The sequence below is a fragment of the Molothrus ater genome, chromosome 1 (genome assembly GCF_012460135.2).
Source record: "Molothrus ater isolate BHLD 08-10-18 breed brown headed cowbird chromosome 1, BPBGC_Mater_1.1, whole genome shotgun sequence".
Lineage (NCBI taxonomy): Eukaryota > Metazoa > Chordata > Aves > Passeriformes > Icteridae > Molothrus > Molothrus ater.
This window is the reverse complement of record NC_050478.2, coordinates 118,332,818-118,348,990: the sequence shown is the minus strand read 5'-3', so window position 1 is coordinate 118,348,990 and position 16,173 is coordinate 118,332,818. Positions and strand designations below refer to the sequence as shown.

General features: G+C 44.1%; 1 protein-coding gene and 4 non-coding genes across 5 annotated transcripts in view; 4 read left to right on the top strand and 1 right to left on the bottom strand.

Annotated features, from left to right (window-relative positions):
- The window catches only part of DNAJC5B (DnaJ heat shock protein family (Hsp40) member C5 beta), a 38,463-nt gene extending 22,525 nt beyond the window's left edge, over positions 1–15,938 (bottom strand). Inside the window, exon 1 of the mRNA XM_036406987.1 lies at positions 15,775–15,938. Coding sequence (XP_036262880.1) covers positions 15,775–15,881 — 107 coding nt within the window. The 5' untranslated portion in view covers positions 15,882–15,938. The remainder of the gene's footprint in view (positions 1–15,774) is intronic.
- Positions 6,877–6,965, top strand: TRNAY-GUA (transfer RNA tyrosine (anticodon GUA)). Its single transcript is given in 2 exon segments — positions 6,877–6,913; positions 6,930–6,965. It is a non-coding gene; the product is annotated as a tRNA-Tyr (tRNA).
- TRNAY-GUA (transfer RNA tyrosine (anticodon GUA)) lies at positions 9,113–9,201 on the top strand. The gene is given in 2 exon segments: positions 9,113–9,149; positions 9,166–9,201. It is a non-coding gene; the product is annotated as a tRNA-Tyr (tRNA).
- Positions 11,357–11,445, top strand: TRNAY-GUA (transfer RNA tyrosine (anticodon GUA)). Its single transcript is given in 2 exon segments — positions 11,357–11,393; positions 11,410–11,445. It is a non-coding gene; the product is annotated as a tRNA-Tyr (tRNA).
- On the top strand, positions 12,545–12,633 carry TRNAY-GUA (transfer RNA tyrosine (anticodon GUA)). Its single transcript is given in 2 exon segments — positions 12,545–12,581; positions 12,598–12,633. It is a non-coding gene; the product is annotated as a tRNA-Tyr (tRNA).
- Positions 15,939–16,173: the final 235 nt, after the last annotated feature.

Sequence of the window (16,173 nt, the reverse complement as noted above, 5' to 3'; positions counted from 1 at the left end):
GGCTTTGCAAGAGTGTTGGGTGAGTGTGTACAGGGTGATGTCCCCAGGATATGTTCCCATGCTTCCTTCGATAGCTCAGCTGGTAGAGCGGAGGACTGTAGGCTCCCTGGCATGGCCATCCTTAGGTCGCTGGATCAGCTCTGGCTCAAAGGAGTCACCTTTTGCCTCTCACACACATCCCACACTGGCACTGCTGCCTTTTTCTGATCCTGCCCAGGGCACTCCCCAGAATGAGTGCCCAACCATGAGCTCTTGCCTAAGCTGTGGGAGATAACCAGGCAAGGCATTTTTGAGTTAACCCTTAGGCAGGGGATGGTGGTTTTGACCATGGGTGCTGTCCACAGTCACCTCCAGCAGGACTGAGAGTGGATGGGTTGATGGTGTGAGAGTGATATGAATGGGAGGCTGCGGCTTTGGGTGCAGGGCACCCTGGGTCAGGGCTGGGTGCCTGGGAGGGGAGAGGACCTCAGTCAGAAGCTGCAGCCTGGGGAATTAGCTCAAGTGGTAGAGCGCTCGCTTAGCATGTGAGAGGTAGCGGGATCGATGCCTGCATTCTCCAGTACTTTTCATTCCCCTTGCCTGGATACAGGGCCTTTTTCGTGAGGGTCCCCCTATCTTCTGAAGGGAAAAGAAACCTGGGAAGTAAAGTAGAGGACAGCATCCAGGACTTCTCCAAGAGCAGGGCCTCTGGATTGAGGGAAGTAATTATCTGACTTTCCTCTTCATTGGATAGATGCAATTTATAATTGTGTACATGTTATATATAGGTTTTTTGGGTTTTTTTTGCTATAATAGAACGAATTTTCTTCCTAATATCTGTGTTTTGGATTCAGAGTGTGAATAATGTTGGTTAGACACTGCTGTTATAGTTCTTTGTAACCAGAGTTTATGCAAAGCTGAGGACTTCTCAGCTTCTTGCACCACATTCCATTAGCGAGGAGACTGGGGGGCACAAGAAATTGGGAGGAGACACAGATGAGACAGGTGGCCTCAGCTGACCAAAAGAATGTTCCATACCACATGACATCAGGCTCAGTATATACTAGGGAGAAAGATGGCTGGGGCCCACTGCTTATAAACTGTCTGGGCATTGTTCTTCAGGTGTTGAACAATTGTGTTGTATGTCACTTATTTTGTGTAATCTAATTCTGTTGTTATTATTATTCATATTTCCCCCTTCCTTTTCTGTCCTTTTGAACTGTGTTTTTCTCAATCCACAAATTTTGCTTTTTTCTCCCAGTTCTCTCCAAAAACCCTCTTGGGGGTGGGGTGTGTGAGCAGTTGTGTAGGGTTTAACTGCCTGCTGGGTTAAACCACAACAGCCCTTTTTGGTGCCCAACATGGGGCTTGAAGGGTTGAGATGATGACAAATCTGACTAGAGTACAGTAAAACAAATTTCTTTTAAGCATTCATTATATTACTGTAATAATAACTAATCCTGATGTTGATTTACTTACTCTCAGAGTTGAGAGTAAATAAATTTCTGTTCTCAGGGTTGGGTTACATAACATCTTACTTGCTCTGAATGTTTCTTGTTGTGCTGTTTATCACCTCTGGGGGCTGGGCTAAGGTTATCATGTTGTCGAACTTTGTAACACTGGTTTATGATATCATAAAGCTGATGGTCACAAGACTAATTTATTTGTAATCAAGTATTGTTATCTTCCCCATACTTCTAGAGCCATCTATTGGAAACTATTCCTAATTACATCCTTTTTCTTTCCTCCTAGAGGCAATCCGTGGGGCATACACTTCCCACATCTTCCCCTTCTCATCCAGGGTAATTACAATAGCTCTTGAGAATTCTGAATGTAGTCAGGATGTTCAAAGCAGTATGTTCTTATTGCTATGTCTCCTGATTGTATTTCAGGCCTTGTTTAGAATTAAACAACTTTTTAAGGATACCACCCAGATAGCTGCCCTCAGCCTGAGCATATATAGTCGCAGGATATATGGGATAGTCCAGGCAAGTATGTACGATAATGGGCATCTCGAATATTCTGGAATTTCACCCCCAAACAAGTTCAGAATCCTGAAAAACTAGTGAAATATTTGGAAGAAGTATGCTGCCAGCCTGGTAATTCCAGAGAGAAACAAATCACTGCAACATGTTGGGGCCTGGCCCATGCCTAGCAAGTCCTGTTCAATACTATTCAGTATCCTCAAGGGGATAAGGTCTTTGGATCTGATGACAAAATGTCAGGCTGCCCCAGTCCCAGTGACTGCATCTGAACCAAAGGACCCACCTGTACCAATATCATCTTCACTGGAAGAAATACTGGGAGTAGAAGTCAGCTCCTTTAGTAAGGGATGAAGGAGCGTCTTCTTAGAGTCAGCAGCGGGAAGAAGACTGATCCAAAGCAGGGCCAGAGAAAAGAGGAGGAAGAGAGGTGGCTGCAGACTGAGGAGGAAGAAGAGGAAGAACTCATAAATGAGGTGTTACCCATCTCATCCCTATATTATATAGGTGGTCTTGGTCACACCAACCAAGACCCCCTGATTCCCATGTATAAGCTGATTGGTCAGCTGGAAAGCCCTGGAGGTATCAGCAGGATTCGCTCATCCTGTAACAGTTTCACATGGCCACTGTGAAAATCTGATTGAGAGCGGAGACCAACAGTAGATTATAGTACCTTGAATGAAGCCATGCTGCTGCTAAGTGCTGCCATGCCAGACTGGCTAGAACTTCAATTTGAACTGGAGGCAGTTTGTATCAAAGGCAGCCAAGTGGCCTGCCACAATCAATATCACTAGCATGTTTTCTTCAATCCCTTTGGCAGCAGAGTCAGGTCACAATTTGCTTTCAGTTGGAGGGGCATCCAGTACACCTGCCCTAGAGGTGGCAATCCAGCCCTACCATTTTCCATGGACTTAACCAGACTGCACTAGAACAGGAATACCTGCAATACATTGATGATTTCATCATATGGGGAAACACAGCAGACAAAGTTTTTGAGAAGGGAAAGAAAATTGTCTAAATCTTCTGAAAGTCAGTTTTGCCATAAATCAAAGTAAGCTCAAGTGACTTACATGGGAGATCCAGTTATTAGCAATAAAGTAACAAGATGGATGTCATTGTATCCCAATGAATGTGATCAACAAAATAACAGCTAGGTCTCTACCAATTAGCAAAAAGGAAATATAACCTGTATTAGGCATTTGAGGTTTTTGGAGAATATTTATTCCAAATTATAGTCTGATACAAAGCCCATTCTATTAACTAACCTGGAAGAAGAATTATTTCATTTGGGCCCTGAACAATTACAAATCTTTGAACAAATTGAAAAGGAAATAGTACATACAGTAGCCCTCAGGCTGCTCTGGGCAAGATAAGGTGTTGAAAATGTGCTGCAGCTGGGGAGAATAGTCCTACTTGAAGGCATTGGCAAAAAGCATCCTGGGAAGGCTCAAGGTTGACTCTTAGGGTTTTGGCATTAGGGACACTGAAGATTCAAGGCTGGCTTTACTCCAACTGAGAAAGAAATATTGACATCATATGAAGGAGTTTGAGGTGCTTCAGACATGATTAGTATTGAAGCACAGCTCCTCTTGGCACCCTGACTGCCAGTGCTCGGATATTCAGGCTATTCAAAGGGAGAGTCTGTTCTACACATCATGCCACTGATGCTCCGTGGAATAAGTGGGGCACACCAAGGATACAATGTGCTTGAATAGGAAATCCCAGTGGCCCAGGAATTTTGAAAGTGATCATTGACTGGCCAGTAGGCAACGATTTTGGAATATTGCCTGAAAAGGAGGTGATGTGTGCTGACAAAGCCTCATTGTAAATGAAATAACCAGAAGATGAAAAAAAATATGCCCTGGTGAGTCCTGTTGTGTTTTGGGGAAATATCAAAGGTGGAAAGCTGCTGTGTGGAGTCCCATACACATCACAGACACTGCTAAATGACAAGGTAAATCTAGTCAGTTTTCAGAGGTCAAAGTTGCTGCTGAAAGCTATCCAGCTGGCTTTAGACATTGCTGAAAGGGAAAATGGCCAGTACATTATCTCTATGCAGACTCATAGATGGTGGCAAATGCTTTGGTTGGAGAGGGCATTGAAATTGAAGTAGGTCAACTGGCAGAGCATAGGTAAACCCACCAGGACTGCTGGGTTATGGCAGGATATTTCTGCTTGGATAGAGAACTTTGTGGTTAAAGTATATCATGTAGTCATTTGCCCAAGACTCAAGTCACTAACTAACATCAAAAATCCCAGCTGATGGGTCAGGATGCTAGGATTGAAGTGGATCAGGTGGATCTGGACTGGTAACGTAAGTGTGAACTATTTATAACTTAATGGGCCCATGGTATCTCAGGCCATTAAGGAAGAAATACAACAGATACATCACCTCCTGACTGAGGGGCGGACTTAACCACGAACTTGATCCATGATTATCCATGAATATGAAACATGGCCTGAAATAAAGCAAGCCAGACAGTGAAAGCCTCTCTCTAATGGAAGACAGTGGCTGAAATGTAAACATGGGGAGGTCTGGCAGATTGATGATATCACATTCCCAGAAATGTGCCAATGCAAGTGCCAGGTGCTTACACTCACAGAACTGTAGAATTGTTTAGGTTGCAAAAGACCTTGAAGATAATCAGATCCAAGCATTAATCCAGCACTGTTAAGTCCATCACCAAACAATGTCCCTAAATGCACATCTACACATCTTTTAAATCCCTCCAGAGATGGTGACTCAACCCCCTTCCTCAGAAGCCTGTTCCAGGCTTGACTACTCTTTGCTTAAAGAAATTTTTACTAATATCTGTGGTGGAACCTACAACCAGATGGCTGGAAATATATTCTGTGCATGATGCCACTGGCTGGAATACTATCCTGGGCCTTAAGAAATGAGGTAAAAATGAACTCCAGAAAGAACACCTGGGTCAGACAATGGTACTTATTTCAGAAGCAACCTCTTAGACATTTGGCTCAAACAGCATAGCATTGAATGGGTATATCACACCTCCTACCATGCACCAGCCTCCAGAAAATTGGACAGATGAATTGTTAAAGACTAAACTGAGAGCAATGGGTGCTGGGACATTTTAACATTGGAATATACATTTAGCAAAAGTCATGTGGTTAGCCAACACTAGAGCATCTTCTAATCAAACTGGCCCTGCCCAATAAAAACTTTGATGTACATTTACAAAAGGGGGAAGTCCCTGTAGTGCACATAGAAATTATGCTGGGAAAGTCAGGCTGGGTTATTCCTACTTCAGGCAAAGGCAAACCCATCCCTGATACTGCCTTTGATCAAGAACCTGGGTGCACTTGGTGACTAATGCAGAAGGATGGAGAAGTATGATGTGTACCTCAAGGGGATTTGATTCTGTGTGAGAACAGGTAATTATTTGAATTGTATTATATTAGTTGCTATATAATAATGTGTAACACCTTTGCTATGGTTGCTATATACCTTATCAAAATTATTACAATAAATATTTAGCTTTATTAATCGATGAAAAATGAATTTTGATTAGACCAGGCTAATCAAAACAATGATAGAACCAGAACTGTTTTCAGAATACAGCACTCCAACATCATGCATCATGTCTCCTGTCCCAAAGAACTACTGCTAAAGAGGAGCCAAAAGTCATGGACTAAATAAACTCAATGGACATTTTAGAGGAATGGTCCATAGGCTAAGGGAATTATATCTGCATATGTCTATAAAAAGACCCTAAAAGAAGCATTGGAACCTGTGGGACCTTGGCATGACATAAATGGTATAGAATAAGGCATAAATATTGACCTGGTTTCAGATGGGATTGAGTTAATTTTCTTACTAGTAGCTGGTATGGTACTGTGTTTTAGATCAAGGAGGAGAAAAATATTGATAACATTCTGATGGTTGAGTTTTTGCTGAGCAGTGTTCATCGTGAGTCAAGGACTTTCCAGCTTCTCACACCACCCCACCATCAAGGAGGCTGGTGGGCAAAACTGTCAGCCAGAACAGTTCACCCCAGCTGGCCAAAGGAATATTCCATACCATATGATGTCATGCTCAGTATATAAATTAGGGGAAAAGAAGGCTGGGAGCTGCTGCTCAAGAACTCACTGGGCATCATTCATTGAGTGTAAAGCAACTGTGTTGTGCATCATGTGATTTAGTTCTATTAATATTAGAGTTGTTATTATTATTGTTGTTGTTATTTCACTTTCCATTTCTTTTCTGCCCTAATAAACCATCTTTTTCTCACCCTGTGAATTTTACTTCCACTGTGGAGAAGGGCTTGAGTGATCAGCTGTGTGATGTTCAACAGCCTGCAAAATAAAGCCATGACAGTGCCCAACTTTATGCCTCTGTGTAGAAGACACATGTGGACCATGTGCAGTGACCTCAGAAAAAGGCCATCAGGATGCTTGGGAGCAGGTGATCCCACACACAGGAAAGGACATCAATGGAATGGAGGAATCTCAGCGGGGCCACCAAGAACCTCACAGAATGGAGGGACTGCTCTACATGGATGAGCAAGAACAGTGAGAATGTTCAGACTGTTGGAGAATCAAAGGACTTAGGCATGACCTTCATGCTTGTAGGAGATTACAGAATAGAGGAAATGCTGTCCTTTATCTGGTACTTGAGCAGAGGGCTGAAGACAGCACAATGAAAACCAATCAAGGGAAAATGCAGCAGGATCTGTATGGCCCTAAGGAGAGTCTATCTGTAGAAGATGACATCCAAAGAGCTTATGGAGCACTTCCGTTTGTGGTTTGCATGACTGATGGGTTAAAGTGTTGTGCAAGGAGCTGTGATGTCTCAGCTGAGGCTGTTTGAAGGAAGATGTGGTAATAGAGGCATGATGGTGCACTGTGGCTTGGCAAAAGTGCTGGGCGAGGCCCTGGGCATGTCCCCATGCTTCCTTCGATAGCTCAGCTGGTAGAGCGGAGGACTGTAGGCTCCCTGGCATGGCCATCCTTAGGTCGCTGGTTCAACTCCGGCTCGAAGGAGTCACCTTTTGCCTCTCACACACATCCCACACTGCCACTGCCACTGCCTTTTTCTGATCCTGCCCAGGGCACTCCCCAGAATGAGTGCCCAGCCATGAGCTCCTGCCTAAGCTGTGGGAGATAACCAGGCAAGGCATTTTTTGGTGAAACCCTTGGGCAGGGGATGGTGGTTCTGACCATGGGGCTTGTCTGCAGGACTATGAGTGGATGAGTTGGTGGTGTGAGAGTGATATGGATGGGAGGCTCCAGCTTTGGGTGCAGGGCACCCTGGGTCAGGGCTGGTTCAGGCCTGGGAGGGGAGAGGACCTCAGTCAGAGGCTGCAGCCTGGGGAATTAGCTCAAGTGGTAGAGCGCTCGCTTAGCATGTGAGAGGTAGCGGGATCAATGCCCGCATTCTCCAATGCTTTTCATTCCTCCTTGTCTGGATACAGGGCCTTTTGTCAGGGATCCATCTGACCTCTGAGGAGGCTGTGAAGAAATATATGGCGTGCCCTGGATTTGCAGAGAAGGATGACATCAAGAGCACTATGGGCAGCTTAATGGATTAATTGATTTTCTCATTCTTTGGTTGTGTCCTACGTAACCCAAAATGTTACCGTATTCCATATCCATCTGTGCCCAGAATTGTTACTCTCTCTGGAAAGCCTTGTGGCTGGAAATGGAACTGCAGGGCTGTGGCATTGCCAGGTCTTCTAAAAGCCAGAATCTCTCAGGTATAGCTCTCTCTTGCCTCTTGGTTTTTGCTCTTTCCTTTTTGTTCTCACAGGGACAGAGCTGAGGCAGAGTAGGTAGAAGCTCCCCTTGGTTTTCTTTTGTCTTCTTTCCTGAGAGGGTTGCTTCAGACTTCCAAGGAGCCACATTTTGTGGTCCTGGACTGCTTCAAAGCAAATTTCACCTGTTTACAGTCACAACGTCGCACCAAGAAAAGCACAACAGCCCCACTCCACATGGCTGTTCCAACCTGCCAGCAGCGCCCAGTGGAAATGGGAAGGCATGGAGTCTGAGTCTCCCCTGCCAACTGCCTGCTGTTTCTCCTCATGAAAAGGTGAAGTCCCTATGTGAGTTCCAGCTGGATTGAGTTTCAGCTGCTGGAGTGCCTTTTTTGACAGAGCTGCTGCCACCAGAGATAGGAGGGGCATTTGTCAGGTTTTGGAATCTAGGTTTTCTTTTTGTTTTGCCCATGTTCTCTCTGCTTGTTGTTTAGGGGGAGTTTTTTATAATCATGGAAGTTTGGTATCTGTGTTGTTTTGCATTTTTTTTCTCTCTTTTTGTTCACTCTGTCGTCAAGCAGTCAAAAGAGGGGGAGGCTTTCCACTGTCTTTGTCTCTCCACATGCAATCCTTCATGGAGGGTGCCATATTGGGCAGAGGGTTTTCTCTGCCACTTTTAATTTCTCCTTGTTTGCAGGGAGTCTGTGAGATTTAGAAACTCTGCAACCAGTGATTATTATTGTTATTTTTCTTGTCTGTGCTATTTCACATTTTTGGTAAACTTATTTTTCATTTAGATCTACTCACGTTCCTCTCTACTTATTGGTGGAAGGGAATTGGCTAAAAATAAATGGGAAGTAACTAGTTTTAAAGTGTCTACCCCCTTAGCTTGACTTAAACCCAGACAGTTTGGCAGTTCTCAAAGATCAAGCCCAGTATGGAAAAGGATGTTAATGAAATGGGACAACCTCAGTGGTGGGCCACCAAGAATCACAAGGAAGCACTTGATTTCTCTTTAAGGATGGGCTGAGGAGAGTGGGCATGTTCAGTTTAAGGAAAGAGAGGTTCTGAGGACTTGCAGATGACCTTGTGGTACTTCAGTGTAGGTCACAAAATTGAGAAATGGCTATAATTTTGTTTTCTCTTATGCTTGAGCAGAGACCAAAAGACAGCAGAATAAAAGGGAATCAAGGGAATATGCAGCAGGACATGGGTGAGCTCTGTATGGCCCTAAGGAGAGTCCATGTGGAGAGGATGACTTCCAAGGAACTTATGGACATTTCTGTGGTTTGCATGAGTGATGGGCTAAAGTGTTGAGCAAGGAGCTGTGATGATGGAGCTGAGGCTGTTTGAAGGAAGATGTGGTAATAGAGGCATGATGGTGCACTGTGGCTTGGCAAAAGTGCTGGGCGAGGCCCTGGGCATGTTCCCATGCTTCCTTCGATAGCTCAGCTGGTAGAGCGGAGGACTGTAGGCTCCCTGGCATGGCCATCCTTAGGTCGCTGGTTCAACTCCGGCTCGAAGGAGTCACCTTTTGCCTCTCACACACATCCCACACTGCCACTGCCACTGCCTTTTTCTGATCCTGCCCAGGGCACTCCCCAGAATGAGTGCCCAGCCATGAGCTCCTGCCTAAGCTGTAATAACCAGGCAAGACATTTTTGGGTGAACCCTTAGGCAGGGGATGTTGGTTCTGACCACGGGTGCTGTCCACAGTCAGCTCCAGCAGGACTGTGAGTGGATGAGTTGGTGGTGTGAGAGTGATATGGATGGGAGGCTGCGGCTTTGGGTGCAGGGCACCCTGGGTCAGGGCTGGTTCAGGCCTGGGAGGGGAGAGGACCTCAGTCAGAGGCTGCAGCCTGGGGAATTAGCTCAAGTGGTAGAGCGCTCGCTTAGCATGTGAGAGGTAGCGGGATCGATGCCTGCATTCTCCAATGCTTTTCATTCCTCCTTGTCTGGATACAGGGCCTTTTGTCAGGGATCCATCTGACCTCTGAGGAGGCTGTGAAGAAATATATGGCGTGCCCTGGATTTGCAGAGAAGGATGACATCAAGAGCACTATGGGCAGCTTAATGGATTAATTGATTTTCTCATTCTTTGGTTGTGTCCTACGTAACCCAAAATGTTACCGTATTCCATATCCATCTGTGCCCAGAATTGTTACTCTCTCTGGAAAGCCTTGTGGCTGGAAATGGAACTGCAGGGCTGTGGCATTGCCAGGTCTTCTAAAAGCCAGAATCTCTCAGGTATAGCTCTCTCTTGCCTCTTGGTTTTTGCTCTTTCCTTTTTGTTCTCACAGGGACAGAGCTGAGGCAGAGTAGGTAGAAGCTCCCCTTGGTTTTCTTTTGTCTTCTTTCCTGAGAGGGTTGCTTCAGACTTCCAAGGAGCCACATTTTGTGGTCCTGGACTGCTTCAAAGCAAATTTCACCTGTTTACAGTCACAACGTCGCACCAAGAAAAGCACAACAGCCCCACTCCACATGGCTGTTCCAACCTGCCAGCAGCGCCCAGTGGAAATGGGAAGGCATGGAGTCTGAGTCTCCCCTGCCAACTGCCTGCTGTTTCTCCTCATGAAAAGGTGAAGTCCCTATGTGAGTTCCAGCTGGATTGAGTTTCAGCTGCTGGAGTGCCTTTTTTGACAGAGCTGCTGCCACCAGAGATAGGAGGGGCATTTGTCAGGTTTTGGAATCTAGGTTTTCTTTTTGTTTTGCCCATGTTCTCTCTGCTTGTTGTTTAGGGGGAGTTTTTTATAATCATGGAAGTTTGGTATCTGTGTTGTTTTGCATTTTTTTTCTCTCTTTTTGTTCACTCTGTCGTCAAGCAGTCAAAAGAGGGGGAGGCTTTCCACTGTCTTTGTCTCTCCACATGCAATCCTTCATGGAGGGTGCCATATTGGGCAGAGGGTTTTCTCTGCCACTTTTAATTTCTCCTTGTTTGCAGGGAGTCTGTGAGATTTAGAAACTCTGCAACCAGTGATTATTATTGTTATTTTTCTTGTCTGTGCTATTTCACATTTTTGGTAAACTTATTTTTCATTTAGATCTACTCACGTTCCTCTCTACTTATTGGTGGAAGGGAATTGGCTAAAAATAAATGGGAAGTAACTAGTTTTAAAGTGTCTACCCCCTTAGCTTGACTTAAACCCAGACAGTTTGGCAGTTCTCAAAGATCAAGCCCAGTATGGAAAAGGATGTTAATGAAATGGGACAACCTCAGTGGTGGGCCACCAAGAATCACAAGGAAGCACTTGATTTCTCTTTAAGGATGGGCTGAGGAGAGTGGGCATGTTCAGTTTAAGGAAAGAGAGGTTCTGAGGACTTGCAGATGACCTTGTGGTACTTCAGTGTAGGTCACAAAATTGAGAAATGGCTATAATTTTGTTTTCTCTTATGCTTGAGCAGAGACCAAAAGACAGCAGAATAAAAGGGAATCAAGGGAATATGCAGCAGGACATGGGTGAGCTCTGTATGGCCCTAAGGAGAGTCCATGTGGAGAGGATGACTTCCAAGGAACTTATGGACATTTCTGTGGTTTGCATGAGTGATGGGCTAAAGTGTTGAGCAAGGAGCTGTGATGATGGAGCTGAGGCTGTTTGAAGGAAGATGTGGTAATAGAGGCATGATGGTGCACTGTGGCTTGGCAAAAGTGCTGGGCGAGGCCCTGGGCATGTTCCCATGCTTCCTTCGATAGCTCAGCTGGTAGAGCGGAGGACTGTAGGCTCCCTGGCATGGCCATCCTTAGGTCGCTGGTTCAACTCCGGCTCGAAGGAGTCACCTTTTGCCTCTCACACACATCCCACACTGCCACTGCCACTGCCTTTTTCTGATCCTGCCCAGGGCACTCCCCAGAATGAGTGCCCAGCCATGAGCTCCTGCCTAAGCTGTAATAACCAGGCAAGACATTTTTGGGTGAACCCTTAGGCAGGGGATGTTGGTTCTGACCACGGGTGCTGTCCACAGTCAGCTCCAGCAGGACTGTGAGTGGATGAGTTGGTGGTGTGAGAGTGATATGGATGGGAGGCTGCGGCTTTGGGTGCAGGGCACCCTGGGTCAGGGCTGGTTCAGGCCTGGGAGGGGAGAGGACCTCAGTCAGAGGCTGCAGCCTGGGGAATTAGCTCAAGTGGTAGAGCGCTCGCTTAGCATGTGAGAGGTAGCGGGATCGATGCCTGCATTCTCCAGTGCTTTTCATTCTCCCTGGTGGGGACACAGGGCCCTTTGCCAGGGATCCATCTGTCCCCTGTGGAGATTTATGGTGTGCCCTGAATTTACAGATAAGGCAGACATCTAGGGTTGTATCAAGTTTACTATGTTCAGTTTTACAGAAGAAATTATGCTCTCTCTTTGCTTGACAGTTCTCAAATATCAAACAAAATACAGAAAAGGACATCAATGGAATGGAACAACCTCAGTGGAGGGCTGCTAAGAATCTTAAATAACTGATAGATTTCTCTTTCAGGATCAGCTGAGGAGAGTGGGCATGTTCAGTTTGGAGAAAGAGATGTTTGGAGGACTTGTTGCAGTGCTTAGGCATAGGTTACAGAACAGAGAAATGGCTATAATTTTGTTTTCTCTTATGCTTTAGCAGAGACCAAAAGACAGCACAGTGAAAACCAATCAAGGGAAAATGCAGCAGGATATAGGTAAGATCTGTGTGGCCATGAAGAGAGTCCATGTGTAGAAGATGATGTCCAAGGAGCTTATGGAGCATCTCTGATTGTGGATTGCATGAGTGATGGACTAAGGTGTTGAGCAAGGAGCTGTGATGATGGAGCTGAGGCTGTTTGAAGGAAGATGTGGTAATAGAGGCATGATGGTGCACTGTGGCTTGGCAAAAGTGCTGGGCGAGGCCCTGGGCATGTCCCCATGCTTCCTTCGATAGCTCAGCTGGTAGAGCGGAGGACTGTAGGCTCCCTGGCATGGCCATCCTTAGGTCGCTGGTTCAACTCCGGCTCGAAGGAGTCACCTTTTGCCTCTCACACACATCCCACACTGCCACTGCCACTGCCTTTTGGTCCTGCCCAGGGGCCTCCCCAGAATGAGTGCCCAGTTGTGAGCCCTTGTCTGAGTTTGGGAATATTACTGCCCCAGCAGTTTTGACTGAGCCCTTGGGCAGGGGATGGTGATTCTGAGCTCTGAAGTTGGCCAAAGTCTTCTCCAGCTGGAATGTGAGTGGGTGGGTTGATGTTGTGAGTGATATGAATGGGAGGCTGCGGCTTTGGGTGCAGGGCACCCTGGGTCAGGGCTGGTTCAGGCCTGGGAGGGGAGAGGACCTCAGTCAGAGGCTGCAGCCTGGGGAATTAGCTCAAGTGGTAGAGTGCTCGCTTAGCATGTGAGAGGTAGCGGGATAGATGCCCGCATTCTCCAATGCTTTCCATTCTCTTTCCTGCACCATAGGTGCTCTGGTCCTTGTGGCTGTGGGGAGCCTTGGATGAACCCAGAGGCTTTATCAGGAGTAGAACAGGCCAATGGCATAGGCATGATTAAGCCATTTTCCCTCCTTGCTTCATAGTAATTAAATGGCATTAAGAGTGCTGTACACATTTTCTAATAAATTTCTTAATCACCAATATACCATCACAGAGGTGTTGACCTTTTGGAGCAAGTCCAGAGGAGGCACACCATGATTAGGTTAGAAGGATGGTGCTCCTTTCCTGGGAGGCAAGGCCAGAAGAATTTGGACTATTCAGACTAGAAAAGAGAAATCTTTAGTGTGACATAATTGGAGCTTCTCAGTACTTAGGCAGGGTTTACAAGAAAGATGGAGCAGGGCTTTTGACATGGGGGTGTAGTGTAGGGCAAGGGGTAATGGCTAGAAATTGAAAGAGGCAAGGTTTAGATTAGACATTACAAAGAAATTCTTCACTGTGAGGTTGGTGATGCACTGGAATTGGTTGCTCAGAGAAGCTGTGGATGACCTATCCCTAGAAGTGCTCAGTGCCAGATTGGATGAGGCTTTGAGCAACTTGGTCTAGTCTGAGCAACCCTGGGCAGAAGGTTGGAACTAGATGATCTTTAAGGTCCCTTCCAACACAAACCACTCTATGAGTCTATGGTTTTCTTGTAAGTAGTCTATCAAACAGGATCTTTTGAAACTTCTGAAGAAAAGAAATCCAGTATCTATCTCTCTGCATATTACTTCACTGTCAGACAAGAAAGCATAAGTCAAAGTACAGTTTCATCTATTACGCCAAAAAAAAGATTCTAAAATTATTTTTGTATTATATTGAAGATAAACAGATCTCCTTTGAAATTCTGCTGATTAAAAGCTCATTAGCTTTACTCCCTGATAAATTAGATTGTGCCAAACTCCAAATAAAATCACAGAGTCATGTCTGTCATGTTTATTAAAAAGCAAATTTTGCCCTGGGCTGTGGCGGTATAATTAACAGTGACTTAATTAATAATGGCAGGAAACTCAGAATCAGGTATGGCTGGTTTTATACCTTGTACTAAAGAATACCATTTCAGCAGCAGATTTTTGGATTAACATAAATTAAATTATAATTAAAGCAAATCTATGAGACTGACTCATCATTTTATCTTGCAAATATTTACAGCTACTCTATTAAAATTGAATCCCTCTGACATTTCCACTTTAGTCAGAAGCAGCCTTTTTTTTCTCTAATTACTAATAAAGATGGAGAAAGCACCACTGTCAGTTTTGCCATAGATCACTGTGTAAATCACCCATATTCATGCTCAGCATTAAATGGAGTTAATTGCATTCTACATTCTTCCATGACAACTTTCTCCTTTGGGGATTTCCAGAAAATTAAATGTAAAAGCAACTGGAAAACATGAAGTTTGAGACAGAAGATGATTTCGATAGACAGGCTGTACTACAGGGACACAGAAGGTGCAAGTCATAAGTGAATTTGATACCATAGTATCCTTTTTTCCCAGTGGTATAATTATGCAAGACAACAGAACCATGGGATGTCAACAGTTCTCCTTCCATTGTATGAAGAGTTTGGACATTCACTACTTTTGCCTTCATTGAATATGTGCCTTTAGGAGCAGAAAGCAGGAGAAATGCAATTTGTTCAAAAACATGGAGGACAGAGTCTTGCCAAAATTCAAGCTAAATGATGCAAGTAGATCTATTTCATAAACCTTTTTCAGATATATTCTTACATTCAATAGGAAAAGTAAGCTGTGTTAAGTTTGCCTGGTAATACAGTGCAACAAACAATAGCCAGAATTATGCTGTAATAAAAATTTTACAATATTTATTAAAACTGCAAGTACATGACTGACATATTTCAGTGTCAAGAACATCTACTTCACAGGTGACATTAAAATTTTTCAACAGCAGCTGAGCAAATTTAAGGGCAAAATTACCCATAAAATCTTCTGGTCTTACTTCTAGGTCTTGTTACATTTCAACAATAAAATATTTGACACCATTTTGATAACTTGTGTTTGACTCAAGCTATTCTTAATGTCCTCTCTTCTTTTTCAATAGAGAAACTAGCATTCCTGTGCCAGTATTTTTCAGTAGCTGGTTACACTCACAGTTAAAACCATGTACCTCCTTTTCAGCTCAAATAATTTTCAGATCCCAAGCTCTGCTTTTGGTTATGCCTACCTTCATAAAGTGAACAACTATGTCACACCTAGCAATTTTCCCCTTCAAGGACATTACACACTCTAATCAAACAATCTTTTTCTTTTCTTCTAAATAATCTTCTTTTTCTTTTCTGACAAGATAAACTGATTGAACTCATGTCTCTTACTCTAGTTCTCAAATTGTCATTACAGCACTTGCATTAGCTTTACTTTTCAATAGACTTCAGGAAAAATACTAACACAAGAACTGGGTGCAGTATTCAAATAGCCCAGGTTAGTTTATCCCAACAGTCTGACCTCTCATTCATTTAGATTAAAATATTTCAGATTATTCACAGACTACTTGTGGGATGAAATCAGTAGATTCACATTGTGTCATCTCTGATCCTTTTCAGGCTCACAAATTTAAAAAGAAGAAAGGATTGTGACAATGAATGTCTACTGTGCAGATAACTCAAAAGGTTTTGCCATCATAATCATGCCAGACAAATAAGCATTTTTAGACCTGTTGCAAAGCACATTTTACGTACCTGTAGGACTTCTTAATCTCATCATGTGTTGCTCCCTTTTCTAGTGCCAGGATTTCATATAACGCTTCACCTGATGTTGATAAAGCACGTTGCCTTTGTTCAGCCATGATAGCAGTGCATTACCAAAGCTGCTAATGTAGAACATCATTTAAAATACCAGGGACTGCAAGTATACAGAGATAGTATTTCTTACTGTTCATTTTAATAGATTTTTTCAGGCAGTAAAAGGTTAAAAATACATAAAAATGCATCTAGAATAAAATCTCCTCTATATTATCTTCTGTCTTTTAATGTATTTTACAATTAGGAAAAAATGAGAAAACGGAAAAGCAGAAACTAAATAACAGAAGCTTTTGTGGAGAATTTTTGCTTTCTTAACACAAGGGCTCAGGTTCAGCC